Source organism: Vicugna pacos, chromosome 10, assembly GCF_048564905.1.
Source record: "Vicugna pacos chromosome 10, VicPac4, whole genome shotgun sequence".
NCBI lineage: Eukaryota > Metazoa > Chordata > Mammalia > Artiodactyla > Camelidae > Vicugna > Vicugna pacos.
Genome location: NC_132996.1, coordinates 19,291,815 through 19,312,818, shown reverse-complemented (window position 1 = coordinate 19,312,818; position 21,004 = coordinate 19,291,815). Strand labels below are relative to the sequence as shown.

General features: G+C 37.1%; 1 protein-coding gene across 4 annotated transcripts in view; it reads right to left on the bottom strand.

Annotated features, from left to right (window-relative positions):
• Nucleotides 1-19,114, bottom strand: part of CCDC90B (coiled-coil domain containing 90B) — a 28,987-nt gene extending 9,873 nt beyond the window's left edge. For 2 of the 4 annotated variants that reach the window (XM_072969101.1, XM_072969102.1), the window contains exons 1-3: nucleotides 18,620-18,836; nucleotides 7,381-7,500; nucleotides 5,832-5,935 (exon numbers count right to left, since the gene is read on the bottom strand). In XM_072969101.1, coding sequence (XP_072825202.1) covers nucleotides 5,832-5,935; nucleotides 7,381-7,500; nucleotides 18,620-18,719 — 324 coding nt within the window. In that variant the 5' untranslated portion in view covers nucleotides 18,720-18,836. Of the gene's footprint in view, nucleotides 1-5,831; nucleotides 5,936-7,380; nucleotides 7,501-18,619 lie in introns of all 4 variants that reach the window. The other 2 variants (XM_072969100.1, XM_006197473.4) reach the window with 2 other exon arrangements.
• Between the last annotated feature and the right edge of the window lie 1,890 nt (nucleotides 19,115-21,004).

The following is a 21,004-nucleotide window of genomic DNA, read 5'->3' as shown; positions in this document are numbered from 1 at the left end:
ATGTGCTCTGGGGGGAAGGGTGCATACCCCCATCTCTGAAAACTCACGGAAACTTTTCAGGGGAAGAGAAGTGGGGCCCAGGCACAGCCGCCATATCCTCCGGCGCTGAGCACCCAGGCGGGGGTGGGGGCGAAACCTGCATCCGCACCGAAGGGCTTAGCAACCTCAAAGGCCAGACAGACGGGCCTACAGCCCAGGGCAGATAGGATCCTTCCATCCTGGTCCCTCGGAGAACTTGCTCCACAGGGACAAACAAGGAGCTGAGTCTTGGCTCAGAGCAGGGACAAGGCTGTCCCTCGGTCTTCCCCAAGCCCACCAGCGGAGCGCCGATCAGGGCGGAGCGCGCAGCCGCACAGAGCAGCGGAGCTACCCGCAGCGCAGGCAGAGGGAGAGCGCCCCCCCCGCCCCCGCCGCCTGTCGGGCAGGAACACAGCCCCTGACCGAGGTGTTGGGAGGGGGCACGACCCGCTCTCCTGCCTGGCTAGTCTGCAACATCTGACTGCGGCATCCGGAGGGGCAGTGACCCGCCCGCTCACAGCAGAGGAGAGCTGCACCTGACCCTGTGTTAGGAGGAGGCGCGATCCGCTTGCCAACAGGTGCTGGGAGCAGCACAGAAGAGGGCGCCAACTGAGGGCCTCTGAAAACAAGCTGAGCTTCCAAAACAGGACGAAGACAGAAAGACTTCACATTAAAAGCACACAGACTCCAGGAGAACACCGACAACCCCCCCCCCCTTTTTTTAAATCTGTTTTTACCTGTTCTATTTTCTATTACGCTCTTAATTTTTACTTCTTAATTCATTTCTATTTCTCTTGGGTTTTGATGTCCTGTTATTGATTAGACACAGGTTTCAAATACATCTATTCATCTCCCCACCCCTTTTCTTTTTTTTTTTAAAGGTTTTAAAAGGACGTCTCAACCCGATTAATACTCTGCTTCAACTCGCTCTTCTATTATTCATTATACACTGTTTTCAAACTCTTTTCTCCCTTCTTTTAAAAATCTGTCTCTCTCTCTCATTTTTTTTTCCTAAGTTCTATTCCTAAATAGGCATTAGATAGATAAAATCCTTAAGATCCAAAATAGACAACTGATACTCCATAAACCACAGTGCCAGAGAGGTATGAGCAAGATGAAGAAGCAGAGAAACCTTTCCCAATTAAAAGAACAAGAGGAATCCCCTGAAAGGAAGATCAATGAAATAGACATTGATAGCCTACTAGATCAAGATTTCAAAAAAGAAGTGATCAAATTGCTGAAGGAATTAAAAGAGATAGTGCTTAGAGATATAAAATATGTCAAAAATGAAACTGAAGCTATAAAGAAGAGCCAAGTAGAATGGGTAAACTCATTGAAAGAGATGAGGAATGATCTAATAGCTGTGCAAAGCCGACTAGATAACACAGAGGAACGAATTAGTGATCTAGAAGACAGGGCAATAGAAAGCACCCATTCAGAAGAACTACAAGATCAGCAAATAAAAAATAATGAAAATAGCATAAGGGACCTATGGGATAATATAAAGCATCCCAATCTTCGCATAATAGGGGTCCCAGAAGGGGAAGAAGGATCAAAGGGGATTGAAAAGGTTTTTGAAGAAATCATGACTGAAAACTTCCCAAACTTAAAGAAGGAATCAGATATCCAAGTACAGGAAGCTCAGAGGGTCCCAAACAGGAAGAATCCAAATAGACCCACACCAAGACATATCATAATCAAGATGGCCAGAGTCAAGGATAAAGAAATGATTCTAAAGGCAGCAAGAGAAAAGCAAAGAGTAAATTACAAGGGAACCCCCATAAGGCTCTCAGTTGATTTCTCTACACAAACACTACAGGCCAGAAGGGAGTGGCAAGATATATTCAAAGCCCTGAATGAGAAAAAGATGCAGCCTAGGATACTTTATCCAGCAAGGCTATCCTTTAGGATAGGAGAAATAGAGTTTCACAGACAAAAAAAAAAAGCTGCAGGAGTTTAGCAACACTAAACCCAAGCTAAAAGAAATACTGAAAGGGCTATTCTAAATAGAAAAGCAGCAGGATGCTACAGAAATGAGAAACTCACAACTGGAAAGGTGATAACTCATGAATTACAAATAAAGAAAATATACAAATCACTGAGAGTGGGAGAGGGAGGCAGGGAAATACAGATTTTTTTTTTCTTTTTTTCTTTTTTAAAAATTTTTTTTTAACAGTAGGATGGGTTTGAGATCATGTTACTATCAGTTTAATAAAAACAGTTATATTAATGGGTTAATAGATTTACAAAAAAGGGTAAACACAAGTCAAAAATTTACAAGGGAGTCACAAAAATTAAATAAAATCCATGATAATACAAAGGAAAATTACCAAACCACAAAAGGAAGAAGAAAGGAACAAAGAGGATATACCAATTCAAAAATGGCAATAAACACACATCTATCATTAATTACTGTAAATGTTAATGGACTAAATGCTCCAGTCAAAAGACATAGAGTGGCAGACTGGATAATAAAGCAAGAACCTTCAATATGCTGCATACAAGAGACCCACTTTAGGGAGAAGGACACATATAGATTGAAAGGATGGAAAAGGATACTCCATGCAAATGGAAAAGCCAAAAAAGCAGGTGTTGCAGTACTGATTTCAGACAAAATAGACTTTAAAACAAAGGCCATAAAGAAAGATAAAGAAGGACATTTTATAATGATTAAAGGAGTGATACAAGATGAAGATATTACACTCGTTAATATATATGCACCCAATATAGGAGCACCTAAGTACATACAAGAATTACTAACGGAGATAAAGGGGGATATTGATGGGAATACAATCATAGTTGGAGATTTTAACACTGCATTAACATCACTAGACAGATCTTCCAGACAGAAAATAAACAAGGCAACAGAGAAATTAAATACTACAATAGAAAAACTAGATTTGGTGGATATTTTCAGAGCATTACACCCCCAAAAAATAGGATATACATTCTTTTCAAGTGCACATGGAACATTTTCCAGGATCGATCATGTACTTGGGCACAAAAGAAACCTCAACAATTTTAAGAAGATAGAAATTATCTCAAGCATCTTTACTGACCACAATGCCATGAAACTAGGAATAGACTTACCATATGACCCAGGAATCCCACTCCTGGGCTTGTATCCAGAAGGAAATCTACTTCAGGATGACACCTGCACCCCAATGTTCATAGCAGCACTATTTACAATAGCCAAAACATGGAAACAGCCTAAATGTCCATCAACAGGTGACTGGATAAAGAAGATGTGGTATATTTATATGATGGAATACTACTCAGCCATAAAAACTGACAACATAATGCCATTTGCAGCAACATGCATGCTCCTGGAGAATGTCATTCTAAGTGAAGTAAGCCAGAAAGAGAAAGAAAAATACCATATGAGATCGCTCATATGTGGAGTCTAAAAAACATAAACAAAAACAAACAAACAAACAAAAACAAAGCATAAATACAGGACAGAAATAGACTCATGGACAGAGAATACAGACTTGTGGTTACCAGGGGGGAAGAGGGTGGGAAGGGATAGACTGGGATTTCAAAATTGTAGAATAGATAAACAAGATTACACTGTATAGCACAGGGAAATATACACAACATGTTATGATAAATCACAGAGAAAAAAATGTGACAATGAGTGTGTATATGTCCATGAATGACTGAAAAATTGTGCTGAACACTGGAATTTGACACAACATTGTAAAATGATTATAAATCAATAAAAAATGTTAAAAAATGTTATTTTATTACCAAGACTATGTAGAGAAGAGTTGAAAATGTAATTACGTATTTCTTGTAGACTCTGAACCTGAGAATAAGGAATTGTACTGTAACCCTAATTAGCCTCTTTTTATTTTCCTTTCCTCCTTTAAATACAGTTTGTGGCTCAAAAAGCCTACAAAACAGCATATATATATATGTCCATTTTCAAAAACTTTAAGGGGAAAAATATAATCTAGCATTAAGTAGTCAAATCTATTAAAAGCGCGATCATTGTTAACTATTGTGGAGCCACCAGAGAATACGAATGTAACTCAGATTACAAGCAAATTCAGAATATAACTGAATTCTCAGATTGAGCGGACTTGATTTAGCATGGCCCTTTCTGAAGTGATCAAGTGTGAAGTTCGTTTGCCTTGAGGCTCATGGCTCAAGGATGGAACAGGATTTCAGTTTCACACACTAGTCATAAAAAACCCAAAAGTTTAGTAGTATTCCTACATCCCATCCTACATTTTAAATGTAAGACTAAGTGGTCCTGACTGGTATATATAAAATAGATAAACAAGTTTATACTGTATAGCACAGGGAACTATATTTGATATCTTGTAGTAGCTTATGGTGAAAAAGAATATGAAAACGAATATATGTATATCCAAGTATGACTGAAGCATTGTGCTGTACACTAGAAATTGACACAACATTGTAAACCGACTATACTTCAGTAAAAAAATACACACACACACACACACACACGAAACACACTGGGACCTCAAAAAAAAGAAAAATTAAATCTGAATTAAAAAAAAAAAAAAGACTAAATGGTCCTGGCAGCATAATTCTTCAAACAACAGTTTTAATTCACTGACTATATATATACATATATATAGGCAAACTTAAAAATCTGATTTAAGAGTAAATGACTTTATTAAAAATGTCATTAGCTCTTTCAGGATAGCTCAGGTGTTTGAGACCATTAAAAACAACTGGCTTTTTCTTTGGTGGATTTAGTAGTCTGTTATGATCCTGAGTAAATTTAGGTAAAATAATGCACACACAAATTGAAAGTTGTTAAATCTAGGGGTTGAATGCTTTTAATTCTAAACATATAATTAATTAGAGATTATAGTAAAGATCTTTAAAAGCTTTCAATCTTTCATCACCTTTAAAGTAATGAAATTTTATGCAAGAGCTCCTAATTTTATGTAAGAAAGAAATCCTAATTCTTTCTGCTATGAAATTTTATCTGAGGAGGAAAGCCTAAATATGAGTATTTATCTGAGGAGGAAAATTAAAATTAAAAAACACAGCCATAGAAAGGAAACAATTCTTAAACACAGTGAATTCATGATTGATAGACTATGATTTATTATTCCACAGTTAAGCTCATCTAGCTTATTCCATCCTTTATATAAAATTAATGCTTTTTGTCCATAGTACCACAATGAGGACTCTTGCAAATTACTCAACATCCCTGATCCTCTCTTCCGTGGCAAAATACAATACTTCTGCCTACTTTTCAGGTTGTTAAGAGGGATTACATAAGATAATATATGAGAAGTCCCCAGCACTGTGCCTCTCACTTCTTATGTTCTTAGAAAATGGTATTATCTGACATTTAAAGATTTGAATATCTGGTCGGATTAAAGCAGTACAGCCAGGTGATTTATGAAGTCCTTCCCAGCTATTAAGTCCCTTCCAGCTTTCCAAGTTTGTGAAAATTAACGAGAACATACACATTACTGCAGTGAAGTGATTAGCTCTTTGGCTGCAGTGGGCTTTCTATGGGGAAAAAGTTGTTTAACAACCTACCACCATCCCATGATTCCAATAATATAATTATTTTACACAATGAAAGATCTGACAAAATTTAATTCTCTGTGCTACCAGAATTTTATGAAGACTATTCCAACTCCTCAATCTCTCTGGATACTGATTCTACTAAAGGTTTTCCATTTTTTGTTTTTGGTCCCTTTAGAAAGAACAATGGGAAGACACGGGTGTGTTGGGGAGGTGGGTGGGTAGACAGAGATGCAGTTATGAAAAAGGCTGTCTAATGAAACGGTCAGAAGTGATAAAAATGAAAATATTACCTGTTGAGCTTGAGTGGCCATCTCCTTATAGATAGTATCCAGGCTGACATTTGATAAGGTGGTTAATGCTGATACAATTGTTTCTGCTTGTGCTTTGTCAAATCCTATAGGCAGCAAATAGGTATTTATATATTTTTTAAAAAGTGCACATCCTTCTCAGAATAGACAGGATAACTTTCATCATTTAAATTGTCATACACTTGACTCCTTAACAACTTAGGTTTGAATTGAGTGGTTAGATGCAGATTTTTCTCAATGGTAAATACTATTGTACCTTACGACCTGTGGTTGGTTGAATCCATGGATGTGGAATTGCAGACACAGAGGGACACTACAAAGTTACATGCAGACTTTCCACTGTGCAGGGGTTGGTGCCCCTAAACCCCACATGTGTTGAAGGGTCAGCTGCAGTCTTTTTAAAAAAATCAACAGATTGTGCTAAATTACTCTCTAAAAGCACTATGCACTTTTAATTCCACTGATCCATTTCTCCACATCTACATCAACATGGATATCACTAGTCTCTTTCGAGTGTATAATTGACTTAAAAATGGTATTGCATTGTTAATTTTAATTTATACTCAAAGTTTGCATATCCTTGGTCAAGCATCTTTACATATATTTATTGGTTATTTATATTTACTTTTCTGTGAGCCACATATTTATGGATGCCTTTGGACATTTTTCTATAAAATTGCTGATATTTTCTTATTGATTCATATAAATTCTCTGTATATTAAAGCAATAATCTCACATGTGTTGCTAACATTTTTAACTTTACGGGTCATATCTTCTGATACACAGATTTAAATAAATATTTCTATAGTCACATGTCAGTCTTTACTTTCATTGCTTTTGAGTTTTGTCTTGCTTCCTTACTTTAAAACTGGTCTATAATTTATCTATATAATAATTTTTCTGTAGTTTTTCATTTTTTTTTTTTACATTTAGCTTTTACTCAATCTAGGATTTATTTTTCAGTAAAGAGATCTAATCTATTTCATTCCAATGATTAGTCATTTATCAGAGCTCATTTATTAAATAGTTCTTCCTTTCCCTAATTTGTAATGCCTTCTTTATTGCTAAGACATACACACACACACACACATTTCTGAATGCCATTTTATTTCATTAAATAAACTCTTCTATTTCTGTAGTATCAAATAAATTACTGTTTTGACATCTGGTAATTTTTTGTGCCTGTTCTTTGATTTCCTTTTTTTCTATTCTTAATACTGTGCTTGTACTTCCACATGAACTACACTATCAGCCTAGAAACTATTATTGTTTTTATTTTTTTACGTAATTGGAATCATTCTGCACATGTAATTTTATATAATACTTTTTTCACTTAACATATCTTGAGTATTTCTTCTACCAGGAAATACTCTTCCAGCTATACCATTTTATGACTAAAATATTCCATTGTATGGATGGCTCTTGTATTTAGTGACTCTTAGTTGTTCCTAACAGTGATACTGTCTTGACTAGATAATCTATTGTGAGTGCTGTTAATATTCCCCTTTCAAGAGGGACCTGTGTTTCTTACCATGAGCTTCCAAGTCCTGAACCAGTGCATGGGTATCAAAAGTTAATTTCCTTTGTCCTAAAGGAGTTATGTCCACTTGCCTCATATCATATCCTTCCTTGGTTGTGGTGGTGAAGAAGTCTGAAAAGAGAAGACAATTTGTTTTGTAGTAACTAACAGATGCATCACACTTTAGCTTCTATAGCATCTCCCCCAGTAGTTTATAATACCATTCCAGCTCTTCTACTTAGGAATTCTATAATTTCAAGCTAGATAAATGACTCCTCTGAGCCAGATTTCTTATATCTGAAAAGTCTCTAACATTATTCTATACACAGCAAACATTCAATAAATGTCTCCTTTCTTTTAGTATTCTGAAATGTTAGAGAGTCAGTCTTAATATACATCAACAGCATTGAGTATCACTGCCACACCTCTAATTATCGGAGAGCAGAAACCGCCCACCTCTCCTCAGTGCTAGGAAGTCTTCCATAGAGCTATGACAATTTTTCATACATACACCCCCGTCTAAAGTAGCTTTCTGTACTCCCACTCTCCTATATATCCACAGTCTATTTTCATAGTTCTCAAGTCGTGTCTGAAACTGTCTTGTTTACTGTTTGTCTCTGAACCAGACTGTAAGCTGTATGAGGCCCTGACTGTGTTTTTCATTATTGTACCTTCAGTATCTAAAACAATGCTTGGCAAATAGTCGGGTCACAGTATTTTACTGTTGACTCAGTCAGTGAATTGGATTTTAAATCCTGGAATATCTAGTGTTATCAACACAAAAGACCCACAAAATTTTTCTCATTTTTGAAATATCCTATTATATAATAATTTCTCAGTTTCTAATCTAGACACAGCATGGTCCTTTTCCATCTACTGCTGATTTTATTAAATTTGAGTGAATTAATGTATAGGACTGGACATTACTCTTTCATCATCAAATTTTATTAAGAAGTGTTTTCTTTTGGGGAGAACTTTGCCCATATACAACTTTATTGTATTACCATGTGTTAAGTAAAGCAACCACTAATTAGTATGAATACAAGGTGCTAGATACTTTACATACGGCCAAGGCAAGGTAGTATTATCTACCTTTTTAGATAAGAAAAGCCAGACCCAGGAAAGGGAAAGCCTAAGGTTTTGTCTAAGGTCACAGAGTCTCTGGCAGAATCAGGATTCAGATCCAGGTCCTCCAAATGCAAAGCTCATGCTCTGTCACCCCACGTTCTCTTTTTTTATCCTAAGCCACCTAAGATATCTAGGTACTTAAAACAGCAGCAACCTCAAGTATTCCTTTCTGCTACTACAGTGTAAGGCAAACATGATTGCTTCCTCTATGTCTTTCCAGCTAACAAACATCTGAGTGCCAGGCACTTTGTTAGGCACAGAGGATGATGAGCAAAACCAGACAAAGCTATGTCTTCACTGACTTTTTAGACTAGTAGGCAAGAAACAGGTTTTAAAAAAAAATCAAACTTAAACTCTAAATTCAAATGATGAAAGAGTAATATCCAGTCCTATACATTAATTCATTCAAATACTCAGATGAACTCTATCTAGTTAACGAGATACGAAAGGAAGCAGATGTAAAGGTGAAGTTATGAACACACACAAACACACTCATTAGCACAGAGGTCAGTCATCTTTGGCTTTGAGTGCCATCTAGAAGAGTTAAGCGACGGGCCTCTGTGTGTCAATACTAGACCTAAGGAGGGAGAGAAAAGGAAAAATTAGAGGAAAAGGGGGAGCAGATTTCAAGAATAGTTCCAGTAACAACTGCATTAGGAATAATGATTGGTAGCCTTAGTTACCTATCCTTGATTAGAAGTTCCACCTTTTATTTGGAGTTTGGGGGGAAAAATCAGTAATAACATTTCTATAACATGTTACTACTTTCACACCTCTTACTTATCCTTAAAATTCTCATGATGTGGATGAGGCTCAAAGGAGCTAAGTAAGTTGTCTGAGAGCTTAGTCTCAAGAGTGAGGCAGATTAGTACATAATTCCTCTGAGTTCAGTCAGCAAACTTTGAATACCTTCCACAAAGAGAAGCTTCCTACTTGTCAGATGAAAAACAAATGCACAACCTAAAAAGTTGAGAATTATGTTTTATTTGGAGGATTTTCAGGGGATTTAAGCCCAGATGACAGCCTCTCAGATCACTCTGAGGGACTGCTCTGAAGAGGTAAGGAAGGAGCGAGTCTATATAGGAGTTTTGCAGCAAAAACCAGGTAATGAGAACATCAAAAGATCACTGTTAATTAAAGAAAACCAGACATCTCAAGTTAATGAATTTACAGCTTCTCTCTGTCTGGAAAGATGCAAGGGATCTGGACTCAAGGAAATCATTCCTTTGGCACGCACCTTAACTATCTAGGCTCAGTATCCTGCTTTTCTCCATCATGGCTGAAGGCTTGACGGCCGCAACATCCTTTGCTTACTGATATGGCAAATAACGTTTCTCATCCACGGTGTCTCTCCTTGGTCATAAATTCAACTGACATTTGGGAGGCATTTCATGACCAATTTTGTCTTATGGTGCTAGGAAGGCTCATTCCCAGATCAGGAAAAGATTCTGTTGATAGGCCACTCAGTGTATTAATTTTTAGATTAGGCCCTGTTGATAATCTAAAATTAACTGGATCCCCTAACTAATCTATTATGAGCCAGGAAATGTTTTTCCTTATTGCTTCTTCCTATATCTAGAGTTGCACTGTTACAATTATTCTATGTAGAATTATGTATTAACTGTCTCAAAACTTTTAGCCATCATCAGTTTTGTTGGAGACCAGGTTACACGTTGGGTAATGAAAGAGACAACAGTCTTATAAAACAGGATATAAGTAATACAGCAAGTGACATTAATAAAGTCATAGTACAGCAGTGAGAGACACAAAGCATAAAGAAACTGAAAACCAAAAGAACAATTTTAAACAATGATTAGTATAACTAATCATAATCTGGCTGGAATAAACCATAAAGTCCACAGGGGAGCCAGATGGAGAAGCCAAATTCTGGAAGGATCAGGTAGAGAGAAAAAGATCTATGTTTCATCTTTGCTTATAAAAGTATGCTTTCAACTTGTAGATCATAAGAGGAAAGGTTTCTCTGGAATATATAGATTAAAAGTCAGCATATTTCAGAAAAAGTCCTAAGATTATAAATCATTTATCAGTTCACTCAGTCTTATGTAATTAATTCCTGATGATCTGAATGTAGTCATCAGGTTTCCCATTAGAATTTTGTCATTTCTTCTCCAGTTCAGTGGTACGATCTAAATACTATCAGAAACGTATATTTGTCAAAAAGTCCTTTTTATGAATCTTCTTGAAGATCTTCATTTCATAGAAGCAACAGAATAAAATAATGATTGTCTATAAATGACAAGACAAAATGGCATGGTTAAAGATCTGATTACAATGCAACTGATAAGAAACTTGAATATTTCTGTGACATACAACATTTTAAAGTAATAACTAAGAGGGGAAGGTAATAGCTCAGTAGTACAGTGTGTGCTTAGCATGCACGAGGTCCTGGGTTCAATCCCCAATACCTCTGTTAAAAAAAAAAGATAATAACTAGAATTATAACTGATAATATACCAGGGTGTATCAGATTTTTAGGAATTTCATATAAATTTTGGAACATCTATATTAATAACATTTATCCACACACTACAACCCAAGGTTTATCTCATGTCACTTGACAATGATTATTTATCATACCAAATAAGTCTAATTAGTTTAATATTCCTCTCTGAGATGTCACAGGGTTACTCTGAAGCATCCCAGAGTTAGCTGGAGGTCAGAAGAACTTTATTTATTTGGGAAGTTTGTCAAAAATATTAAAAAGGTTTCAAAACACTTACTCAAATAGGATCATAGGTCATTGTGAAACAATATTTATTCACTTAACCAAAGTGACAAAAATTGAAAAATACAGATCACTTAAAGGCAAAGAAACTTACAATCTGTTACCAAATACAGTACTCCAACAGAAAAACCAAATCTAGTCCCGCACCAGCCTACTTTTAATAACAAAACCCATTTACCTAATTAAATTTAATCTAAACCCAGCCTGACCATGTACAAAACTCCTTTTCCAGGGCTCCCTTTCTACAAACCTTTCAAAACTTTTTGTAGCCATATTAGTTTGTCCCTTATTTTTCCATCCAAAAATAACCAGCTCTAGGGCAAAATCATTCTCTCCCCTTAGCAAAATCTATTTCCATTTCCCATACCTTCTTTTGCAGAAAACACTCATTGTACTTTCCTTGCATATTGAAATGTTCCCCTTATTATCTTTGGTGCTTTTAATTTCATATTACAATTTTAACCCTTAAAAACCTTAATCTCTAGCAAAAACCTACATGCAGCAAATAATTGTACTCCGTCATACCAGCATTTCCTGACTGGAATATCTCATAACCTCTAGAAACCTATAATTTAATTTCTTTCCTCATTGTGATAGCCAAACACATTAGTTTTCCTCTTGTAAGAAGACAAAAGTAGGTAAATTTGGATCCATTTAGTATTTAATGATCCAATATTTTATCTTACATAAAATGACCTGGATATCCAATGAATTCCCATCATTTAACTTAGCAAAACTCAACTTACCAAAAATTTGAAGAAACTATTTTAGACAGACATTCTCAAAACATAATTATGCCTAAAGAGTTCAAACGAAAACTACCTCCCCTCCCCTTGGTTTCAGGTTTTACCTGATTGAGCAAATTAGGCTCAGTCTCATGTCATTGTGGGCTGTTTTTACATTTCTCATTTGTAGAGATTTGCAAGATAAAGACAGTTGCTTTTAACTCGCCAAAGAACTGGTCTGTCACATAAATAATATTAAAAGACTGATTTGCCCAACTATTTTCTTTCATTTCCTTTCTTGTATCAGTGAGAAGATATCCAACCAAACTGAAGCTCAAGAGCTCTATATTCTGGAATGTTTGAGCTTTAATTTATCATGTCTTCAAAAGCTTGCATAAGGCATTCAACAAAGGCTCTCTGAGTGCACAGGTTAGACTCAAAGTCTCTACCATTTTGATCAGTTTCGGAATATTAGTTTCCAGTATTACTTTATACTGTATGGGCTCAGGTAACCCTATTGGTTTCCTTTACTGTGTTTCATTAATGTATCCTGAGGGACAGATTCATATGCCCCGTCTTATAATACGAAGCAGGAGAAGCCTTTCCCAGTGAAACATGTCTATCCCACAATATAATTCAGCAAAACAGATGTAACCATCTTATATAAAGACTATTTAAATATACCAACTTTTACAGAACTTCATCTCAATTCTATCAACTACTACACCATCAACTTTGGTTTCCATTAGGATGCAATCAGCAAGTGTTAGTCTTACAAGAAGTCCTAGAAGCCTTTTTTTTTTATCCTAACAGTTTTATCTATTTTTTATAAAAAGCTCTGGGGTCCCCAGTATGGGGTTAGCCAAGGGACTCAGGCCCTTTTGTCACTCTTTTAACTTGATTAATTGTTCGAACTGTTGCTCCAAGTAATTGCTGGTCAGGTATCTCAGTGTAATTTTCTTCCAGCCTTTGAAGTGTATGTATTAAACTGGGGTAAATACAGCAGACTTGTTTGGGGCCCTTTAATGTTGGGGCCAGTAGGGGGTTCCTTTGGCCCATCCAACCTTAGGTAGCACAGTATCAAACCTTTGATTTAGTCCTATTAATGTCAATTTTATTTACCCCATTTTAAAATAACCATCTAAAGATTTCTTTATTCATTTGGAACAAGTATCTTCAAAATTTCCACCTTGGGCTTGGATCAAGATGGCAGAATGGAAGGACACAGAGCTCACCTTCTCCCACAAATACATCAAAAATATATCTACATGTGGAACAATTCTCATAGCATACCTACTGAACTCTGGCAGACCTCATACAATGAAAAAGATGAGAAAAGTTACCACCTTTCTCAAGTAGGTGGTAATAAGTAGCATAGGAAAAGAAAAAATTGGGACAGGACCTGCACCCCTGGGAGGGAGCTGTGAAAGAGGAAAAGTTCTCTCACCCTGGGAAGCCCCTTCACCAGCAGGGAGATCAGCTGAGACAGAAAGGGAGCCCCACAGGTCTGGAGAACACAGCAGCCAGTTTGCAGCAGGAAGAATAGAGAGAGACTGGCACAGAGGATCTGTGCCACCTCGTGGTACTCCCCAGCACAAGTGGTGGTGGGAGCCAGAATACACATTCTTTTCAAGCACACGTGGAACACTCTCTAGGATAAACCACATATTATGACACAAAACAAGCCTCAACAAATTTAAGAGGACAGAAATGATTTCAAGCATCTTTCTGACCACAACAGCATGAAACTAGAAATCAACCACAGAAAGAGAAACAAGAAAAAAACAATTATGTGCAGACTAAACAATATGCTACTAAAAAACCAATGGGCCAACAATGAAATCAAAAGGAAATTAAAAAGTATCTTGAGATAAATGACAACAGAAACACAAACACACAAAATCTATGGGATGCATCAAAAGAAGTCCTAAGAGGGAAGTTTATAGCTATATAGGCCTTCCTCAAAAAAACCAAAAAAAAAAAACAAAAACAAAAAACCCAAACAACTTAGCCTACCACCTAAAAGAAGTAGAAAAAGAACAAACAAAACCTAAAGTCAGCAGAAGGAAGGATATAATAAAGATCAGAGAGGAAAAAAATAAAAGATTTTTTTTAAAAATCAATGAAACCAAGAGCTGGTTTTTAGAAAGAGTAAACAAAAATCGACAAACCTCTGGCCAGGCTTACCAAGAAGAAAAGGACAGGATGTAAATAAACAAAATAAGAAATGAAAAAGGAGAAATAAGAACTGATACCACAGAAATACAAAAAACAAAACAAAAACAAATGAGAATATTATGAACAATTACATGCCAATAAATTGGACAACCTACAAAAACAGACAAGTTTCTAGAAACATACAGTCCACCAAACCTGAATCAAGAAGAAATAGATAATCTGAACAGACCAATCACTAGACGTGAAATAGTGTGTAATTAAAAAAACAAACAAAAAACTCCCTGTAAACAAAAGTCTAGGGCCAGATGGTGTCATTGCAGAATTCTACCAAACATACAAAGAAGAAGTTATACCGATCCTTCTCAAACTCTTCCGAAAGACTGAAGAGGAGGGAACACTCTCAAAGTTGCTCTATGAAGCCACTGTCACCCTGACACCAAAACCAGCCAAAGACACTACCAAAAAAGAAAACTACAGGCCAGTATCACTGATGAACATATATGCAAAAATTCTCAACAAAACATTAGCAACCTGAATCCAACAACCCATAAAAAAGATTATACACTACAATCAAGTTAGATTCATCCCAGGGTCACAAGGGTGGCTCAACATATGCAAATCAATGTGATCACCACAGCAACAAAACAAAAGACAAAAGCCACATGATCATCTCAATAGATGCAGAAAAAGCATTTGATAAAATTCAACATTCATTCATGGTAAGAAAAAAAAACTCTTACCAAAGTGCATATAGAGGGAACATATCTCAACATAATAAAAGCTATTTATGACAAACCCGTAGCCAGCATAATACTGAACAGTGAAAAGGTGAAAGTCTTCCTGCTAAAATCTGGAACAAGACAAGGATGCCCACTCTCACCACTTCTATTCAACACAGTACTGGAAGTCCTATCCATATCTAATTAGACAAGAAAAGGAATAAAAGGGATTCAAAATGCAAGGAAAGAGGTAAAATTGTCAACATATACAGATGACATGATATAATATATAGAAAACCCTAAAAACTCCACACAAAACTACTAGAACTGAGACACGAATTCAGCAAGGTACCAGGATACAAGATTAACATACAGAAATCTGTTTCATTTCTTTACACTAGCAATGAAATATCAAAAAAGGAAAGTTAAAAATCCACTTTAAAATTGCATCAAAAAAATAAAATACTTCAGCATAAACCTGACAAGATGAAAGACTTATATGCTGAGAATTACTGACAAAGGAAGAAATGGAAAGATTTCTCATGCTCTTAGATTGGAAAAATTAATACTTTTAAATGGCCATACTATCCAAAGCAATCTATAGATTGAATGCAATCCCTATCAAATTACCCATGTTTCTCATAGAACTAGAACAAATAATCCTAAAATTTATATGGAACCATAAAAGATCCAGAATTGCCAAAGCAATCCTGAGGCAAAAGAACAAAGCTGGAGGAATAACCCTTCCAGACTTCAGATAATACTACAAAACTACAGTAATCAAAACAGCATAGTATTGGCACAAAGAAAAGACATATAGATCAATGGAACAGAATAGAGAGCCGAAAAATAAATCCACACTTACAGTTAATCTTCAACTAAGGAGGCAAGAATATACAATGGAGAAAAGACAGTCTTTTCAGCAAGTGGTGTTGGGAAAGCTGGTCAGCTGCATGTAAAGCAATGAAGTTATAACATTCCCTCATGCCATACACAAAAATAAACTCAAAATGGCTTAAAGACTCAAACATAAGACAGGATACCACACATCTTCTAGAAGAGAACATAGGCAAAACATTCTCTGTCATAAATCATAGCAATGTTTCCTTAGGTCAGTCTCCCAAGATAACAGAAATAAAAACAAAACAAACAAAAAACAAATGGGATCTAATCAAACTTATAAGCTTTTCTACAGCAAAGGAAACCATAAACAAAACAAAAAGACAACCTACAGAATGGGAGAAAATATTTGCGAACGATGTGACTGACAAGGGCTTACTTCCCAAAATAACACTAATAGCTCATACAACTCAGTAACAAAAAAACCAAACAAACCAATTAAAAAATGGGCAAAAGATCTAAAGAGACATTTCTCTGAAGATGACATACAGATGAGCAATAGGCACATGAAAAGATGCTCAACATTGCTGATTACTAGAGAAATGCAGACAAAACTACAATGAGGTATTTACTTCACACCAGTCAGAATGGCCATCTATTAAAAAGTACACAAATGATAAATTCTGGAGGGGGTATAAAGAAAAGAGAGCCTTCCTACACAGTTGATGGGAATATAAGCTGGTGCAGCCACTATGGACAAACAGTATGGAGGTTCCTTAAGAAACTAAAAACAGAGTTACCGCATGATCCAGCAATCCCACTCCTGGGCATATGTCTGGAGAAAACTCTAATTCAAAAAGATAAATGTACCCCAGTGTTCACAGCAGCACTATTTACAACAGTCAAGACACGGAAGCAACCTAAATGTCCATCCACAGATGACTGGATAAAGATGTGGTGTATATATACAGAATGGAATACTACTCAGCCATAAAAAAGAATGAAAGAATGCCATCTGCAGCAACATGGATGGAACCTGAGATTATCACACTAAGTGAAGTAAGTCAGACAGAGAAAGATAAATATCACATCACTTACATGTAAAATCTAAAAAAAGGATACAAATAAACTTATTTACAAAATAGAGTCATAGACACAGAAAACAAACTTATGGTTACCAAAGGGGAGAGTGGGGGAAGAATAAATTAGGAGTTAGGGGATAGAAGATATAAACTATTACATACAAATTAGATAAACAACAGGTTTTACTGTACAGCAGAGGGGACTATCTTCAAAATTTTGTAATGAACTATAATGGAAAACAATCTGGAAAAGAATATAGACATATAAAACTGAATCACTTTGTTGTTTACCAGAAACTAACACACTGTAAATCAACTATACTTCAATATATTAAATAATAAACTAACACAGAGCTCTCTGGGCTCCACCTCTGGATACTGACTCAGTAGTTCTAGGGGAAGGCCTAAAATCTGTTTTTAAAAGCACCCTCCAGTGTTTTTGATATTCTGCTAAATTTGGGAAGTAGTAATGAACCCAGTACTACTGGTCACAAAACTTAAGACAAATAACATCACCTTTCTGTGCCTTCTCTTTAAGAAGGGAATTGGACTAGACAATAATTAAGCTCATTCCCTGGGTCAGAGCTCAAGGTTTTCAAATTCCTTTATTACTAACAATATTAGGCAAACAAACTACTTGTATACAGTAAACATTCAATAAATATTTATTTAGTGATGAGGGACCCAATTACATTAGGTGCAAGGGGCCACTTAAGGTTTCTCTAAGAACACTCAGATTCAGGCAGGTTAAATCAACAAATATGCTGAGAAATTACTGTTTATGTTGATGCATTTTCCATGTATGGCATGTACTGCAAAGTTCAGTCTCTTAAAATGTTTAATATTCCGTTTTCATTTGTATATGTAAAAAGGCATAGCTTTACAAGTTTACAAACGATTGAGGTTCAGCGATTTCCTAGGGTTCAAAAAATGCTACGTCCTTTTTGTAAAGGCCATCACAATGTGTTTATATACTAAATACCTAAATATGTAACCAAGTACCTTGTGAAGGACCCTGTGTGCTAAACATTGGTCTTATAGATGGGAGATGGACAGCTATAGTCTTGCCATGTGAGTAAAATGAAACAATATGGTAACAGCTTAACAAAGTAGTGGTACTAGGCGGCTCAGTTCACCAGGCACCTTAGATTTAAGGTGAACCGAGAATGCTAAGGTTAGTATGAAGTGCCTCCTCCGCGAACAACCTTAAAGAGTTTAAAAACTGGGGAAAACAAAGATTCTGGAAGCATCTCTCAATAAAGCCAGATAACTAAAACACATTGCTGTCAGGTGCGCCGGCCAGGCAACACCTGTAGGTCCCCGCATTGCCGTTTTCTTTTGTTGTTGTTCGAATAGCTGACTGCCAAGTGACCTGACCTGAAATGTACGCTGTAGTTTTACAAAAACCTGGGGTCGAGGACAGCACCTGCGTAATACAGTCTAAGTTTGAACAGGGCGCAAAAGAAATCAGGACTTCCCCAACACAGCTTACTCTGTGGCTTCCTGACACACCTACGAAAGGGCAGGGATTATCAGCCTGATTTAATTAAAAAAAAAAAAAAACAAGGGCTCAGAAAAAAAGCTGACGGCAGCTCTAGTAATGGAGCCATGCGGGAAGCTCAGCCAGAAGAGAATGGCAGTCCTCTGCTCGGTCCTCGCCCCTCCCGCCTCAACCCCACCGGGTGAGCCCCAGCAGCCGGGTCGCCAGCGCCAGGAGTGGGTTGGGAGGAGGGCGTGGCACCCTTGCCTCCCGCTCGCCCGAGCAGGCAAGAACCACGGGCACCGTCTCCCTACAAAGCACGCAGGCGTCGGTAATACTGTGCCTTTTCTCACCTCTCGGCAGGGCCAGCGAGAAACGCCCGCGGGGAGTTGAAGCCCGGCGGCCCCCGCTGCCTTCAGACCGCAGGAGCAGCCAAACCCGGCGACTCCACATGCCCTCGGTTTTCCGGCCGGCGGGACTGGGAGAAAGGCTAGATGAATGAGCTCAGGCTTTCGGGCAAGGTAGTTCTAGCACCGCGAGGATGCTGGGAAATGTAGTTTTCGGCCTGGCACAGGCACACTTACCGGTGCGGGCTCGCACCGCGGTCCAGCAAAGCCGGGCCTCCTCACACACGGACCCACAATTCCCTAGCATGGTTCAGAGCGGCTCCGCTTCTCCCACCGCCCCTCCCCAACTCTATACGCCGTTACCGCCCTAGGAAAGAGAAATCTTGTTTGAAAAACTTCTGGCGCCTAGCAACGAGGTGTACAGCTCAACAGCCAGTTCCCGACGGAGAGCCAACGGCCATTAAGAGCTTAAATCGGTGGGAGAGATTCACGTCTAGCCGCACGGCAACCTGGGACGTGCAGTCCTCGGCGGCTGAGCATCTCGGGGGATCGCGCAGAGACCTCTGGGAAGTGTAGTTCAGCGAGTCCCTCATTCTCGCTGCTTCATATCCTGTTGCTTCGCCCTCTCGTGTACAGGAGGACGTACGTTACCTGGTTTAGACGCTCTCTTCAGGGAAACCGAATTCCTTAGTTTCTAGGGTGGACCTGATTTTCCCCATTTATCCCTTTCAGAATTTAATTACCGCAGTCTTTGCCCCACATGGTAAAATGCTGAAAATAACAACACACAGTACTTGTGGGGTTCAAATGTGCTAATACAGTCTTTGTAAATTCTAAAGTGGTTACAGTTGTTAGATTTTAGTGGCTTAATTATTCTTACAAGGATGTAAAAAGTTACCACTGGATTACTCAATCTACGAATTTGTTTTCAAAGCTTTGTGAGCATCATCAGCTCCATGACAAGCACCATTCAAAGCACTGAGGCATATTAAAACACTTCATTTCTGCCAGGGCTTTAATAGACAATTTATGGAAAGGAAATATAAATTGTTATTAAAAATTAAAGAAAAAAACCTAATCTCATCAGTTAAAAAGAAAACATAAAGCAATAACATTTTTAGCTATTAAAATTTTTCTAAAAAATAATTATGAATTCTTCCAAATAAACCATCAGATAGAGTCATTCACGCTGCTGGCAGGAGTGTATGTTAGTACAACATATTTGGAAAACAATAATGTATAAAACTTAAAATTGAGTAGCCAGTTTCACTTCCAAGATTCTACTCTAAAAAAAGAATCACATCTGTAGCTAAGATTTTTAAAGATGATAACTCTAGCAATATTAATTATAATAGTGAAAAATTGAAAATAATCTAAATATTCAAAATAATTCAGTAAACTGCAGAAACGTCCCGAACTGGAATATTATACAATCAGTAAGTATTAAAAAAACTTAGTGACAAGAAAATGCTTAATTTTTATATATATAAATATATAAATATAATAAATATAAAATATGGAAATATATGTATTTATCTCCCTAATATGATTATAATTCTTCAAATGATATAAGTAAAGTCAACAGGCATTATTAATAAAAATAACTCCAGCTGCTCTGGTGGAGCTCACAGCCTACTGGAATATATAGACTAGTAATTGGGAACACAAAATTTTCACTTACCTTAAATTCAGTAACGGTGGGGAGGGTATAGCTCAAGTGGTACGACTCAGGCTTAACATACAAGAGGCCCTGGATTCAATTCCCAGTACCTCCTCTAAAATTAAAGAAATGAATAAACCTAATTACTCCCCTCTCCCCCCAAGAAAAACCCTTACTTAAATTCAGTAATGATTATGGAAAAAAGTGTACCTTTTACATTAATACATATTGATTGCTATTTGTATTACTGTAAAACTCTCCTAAACACAAATACACAGTGTTGATGGTGGACCAATCATATTCTTTTTTGTGGAATTGGCAATTGGATTCAGGGATTCTTAATTACCTTCTGAAGCTGGGTGGAACCACAGCAAGTGAATTTGGGAGCCAGCGCAGCCATATTTTGCTAAGTGGGCCAAAGTACAGAGAGGCCGAAGCAGGGACAGTAGATGGAGTGAGTCTAGGTGGTATGCAGCTAATAGATTTAACAGCTTCCTGAGACCTCTCTAATGCTCCTGTGTTTCTAAACTGTCTATTGTTGCTATTAATTATTTGCTGAAAATCTTAGTTTATAAAAACATTTTCCCATTAATTTGTTAATATTTTCTCAAAAGTATGTTAAGAGGAATAAAGGAGACAATACATATAAAATACTTAGCACAATACATGGCACATATAAACACCAAAAAAGCTGTAGCTGTTTTTATTACTAATGCCTGTTGCCTTTTGCT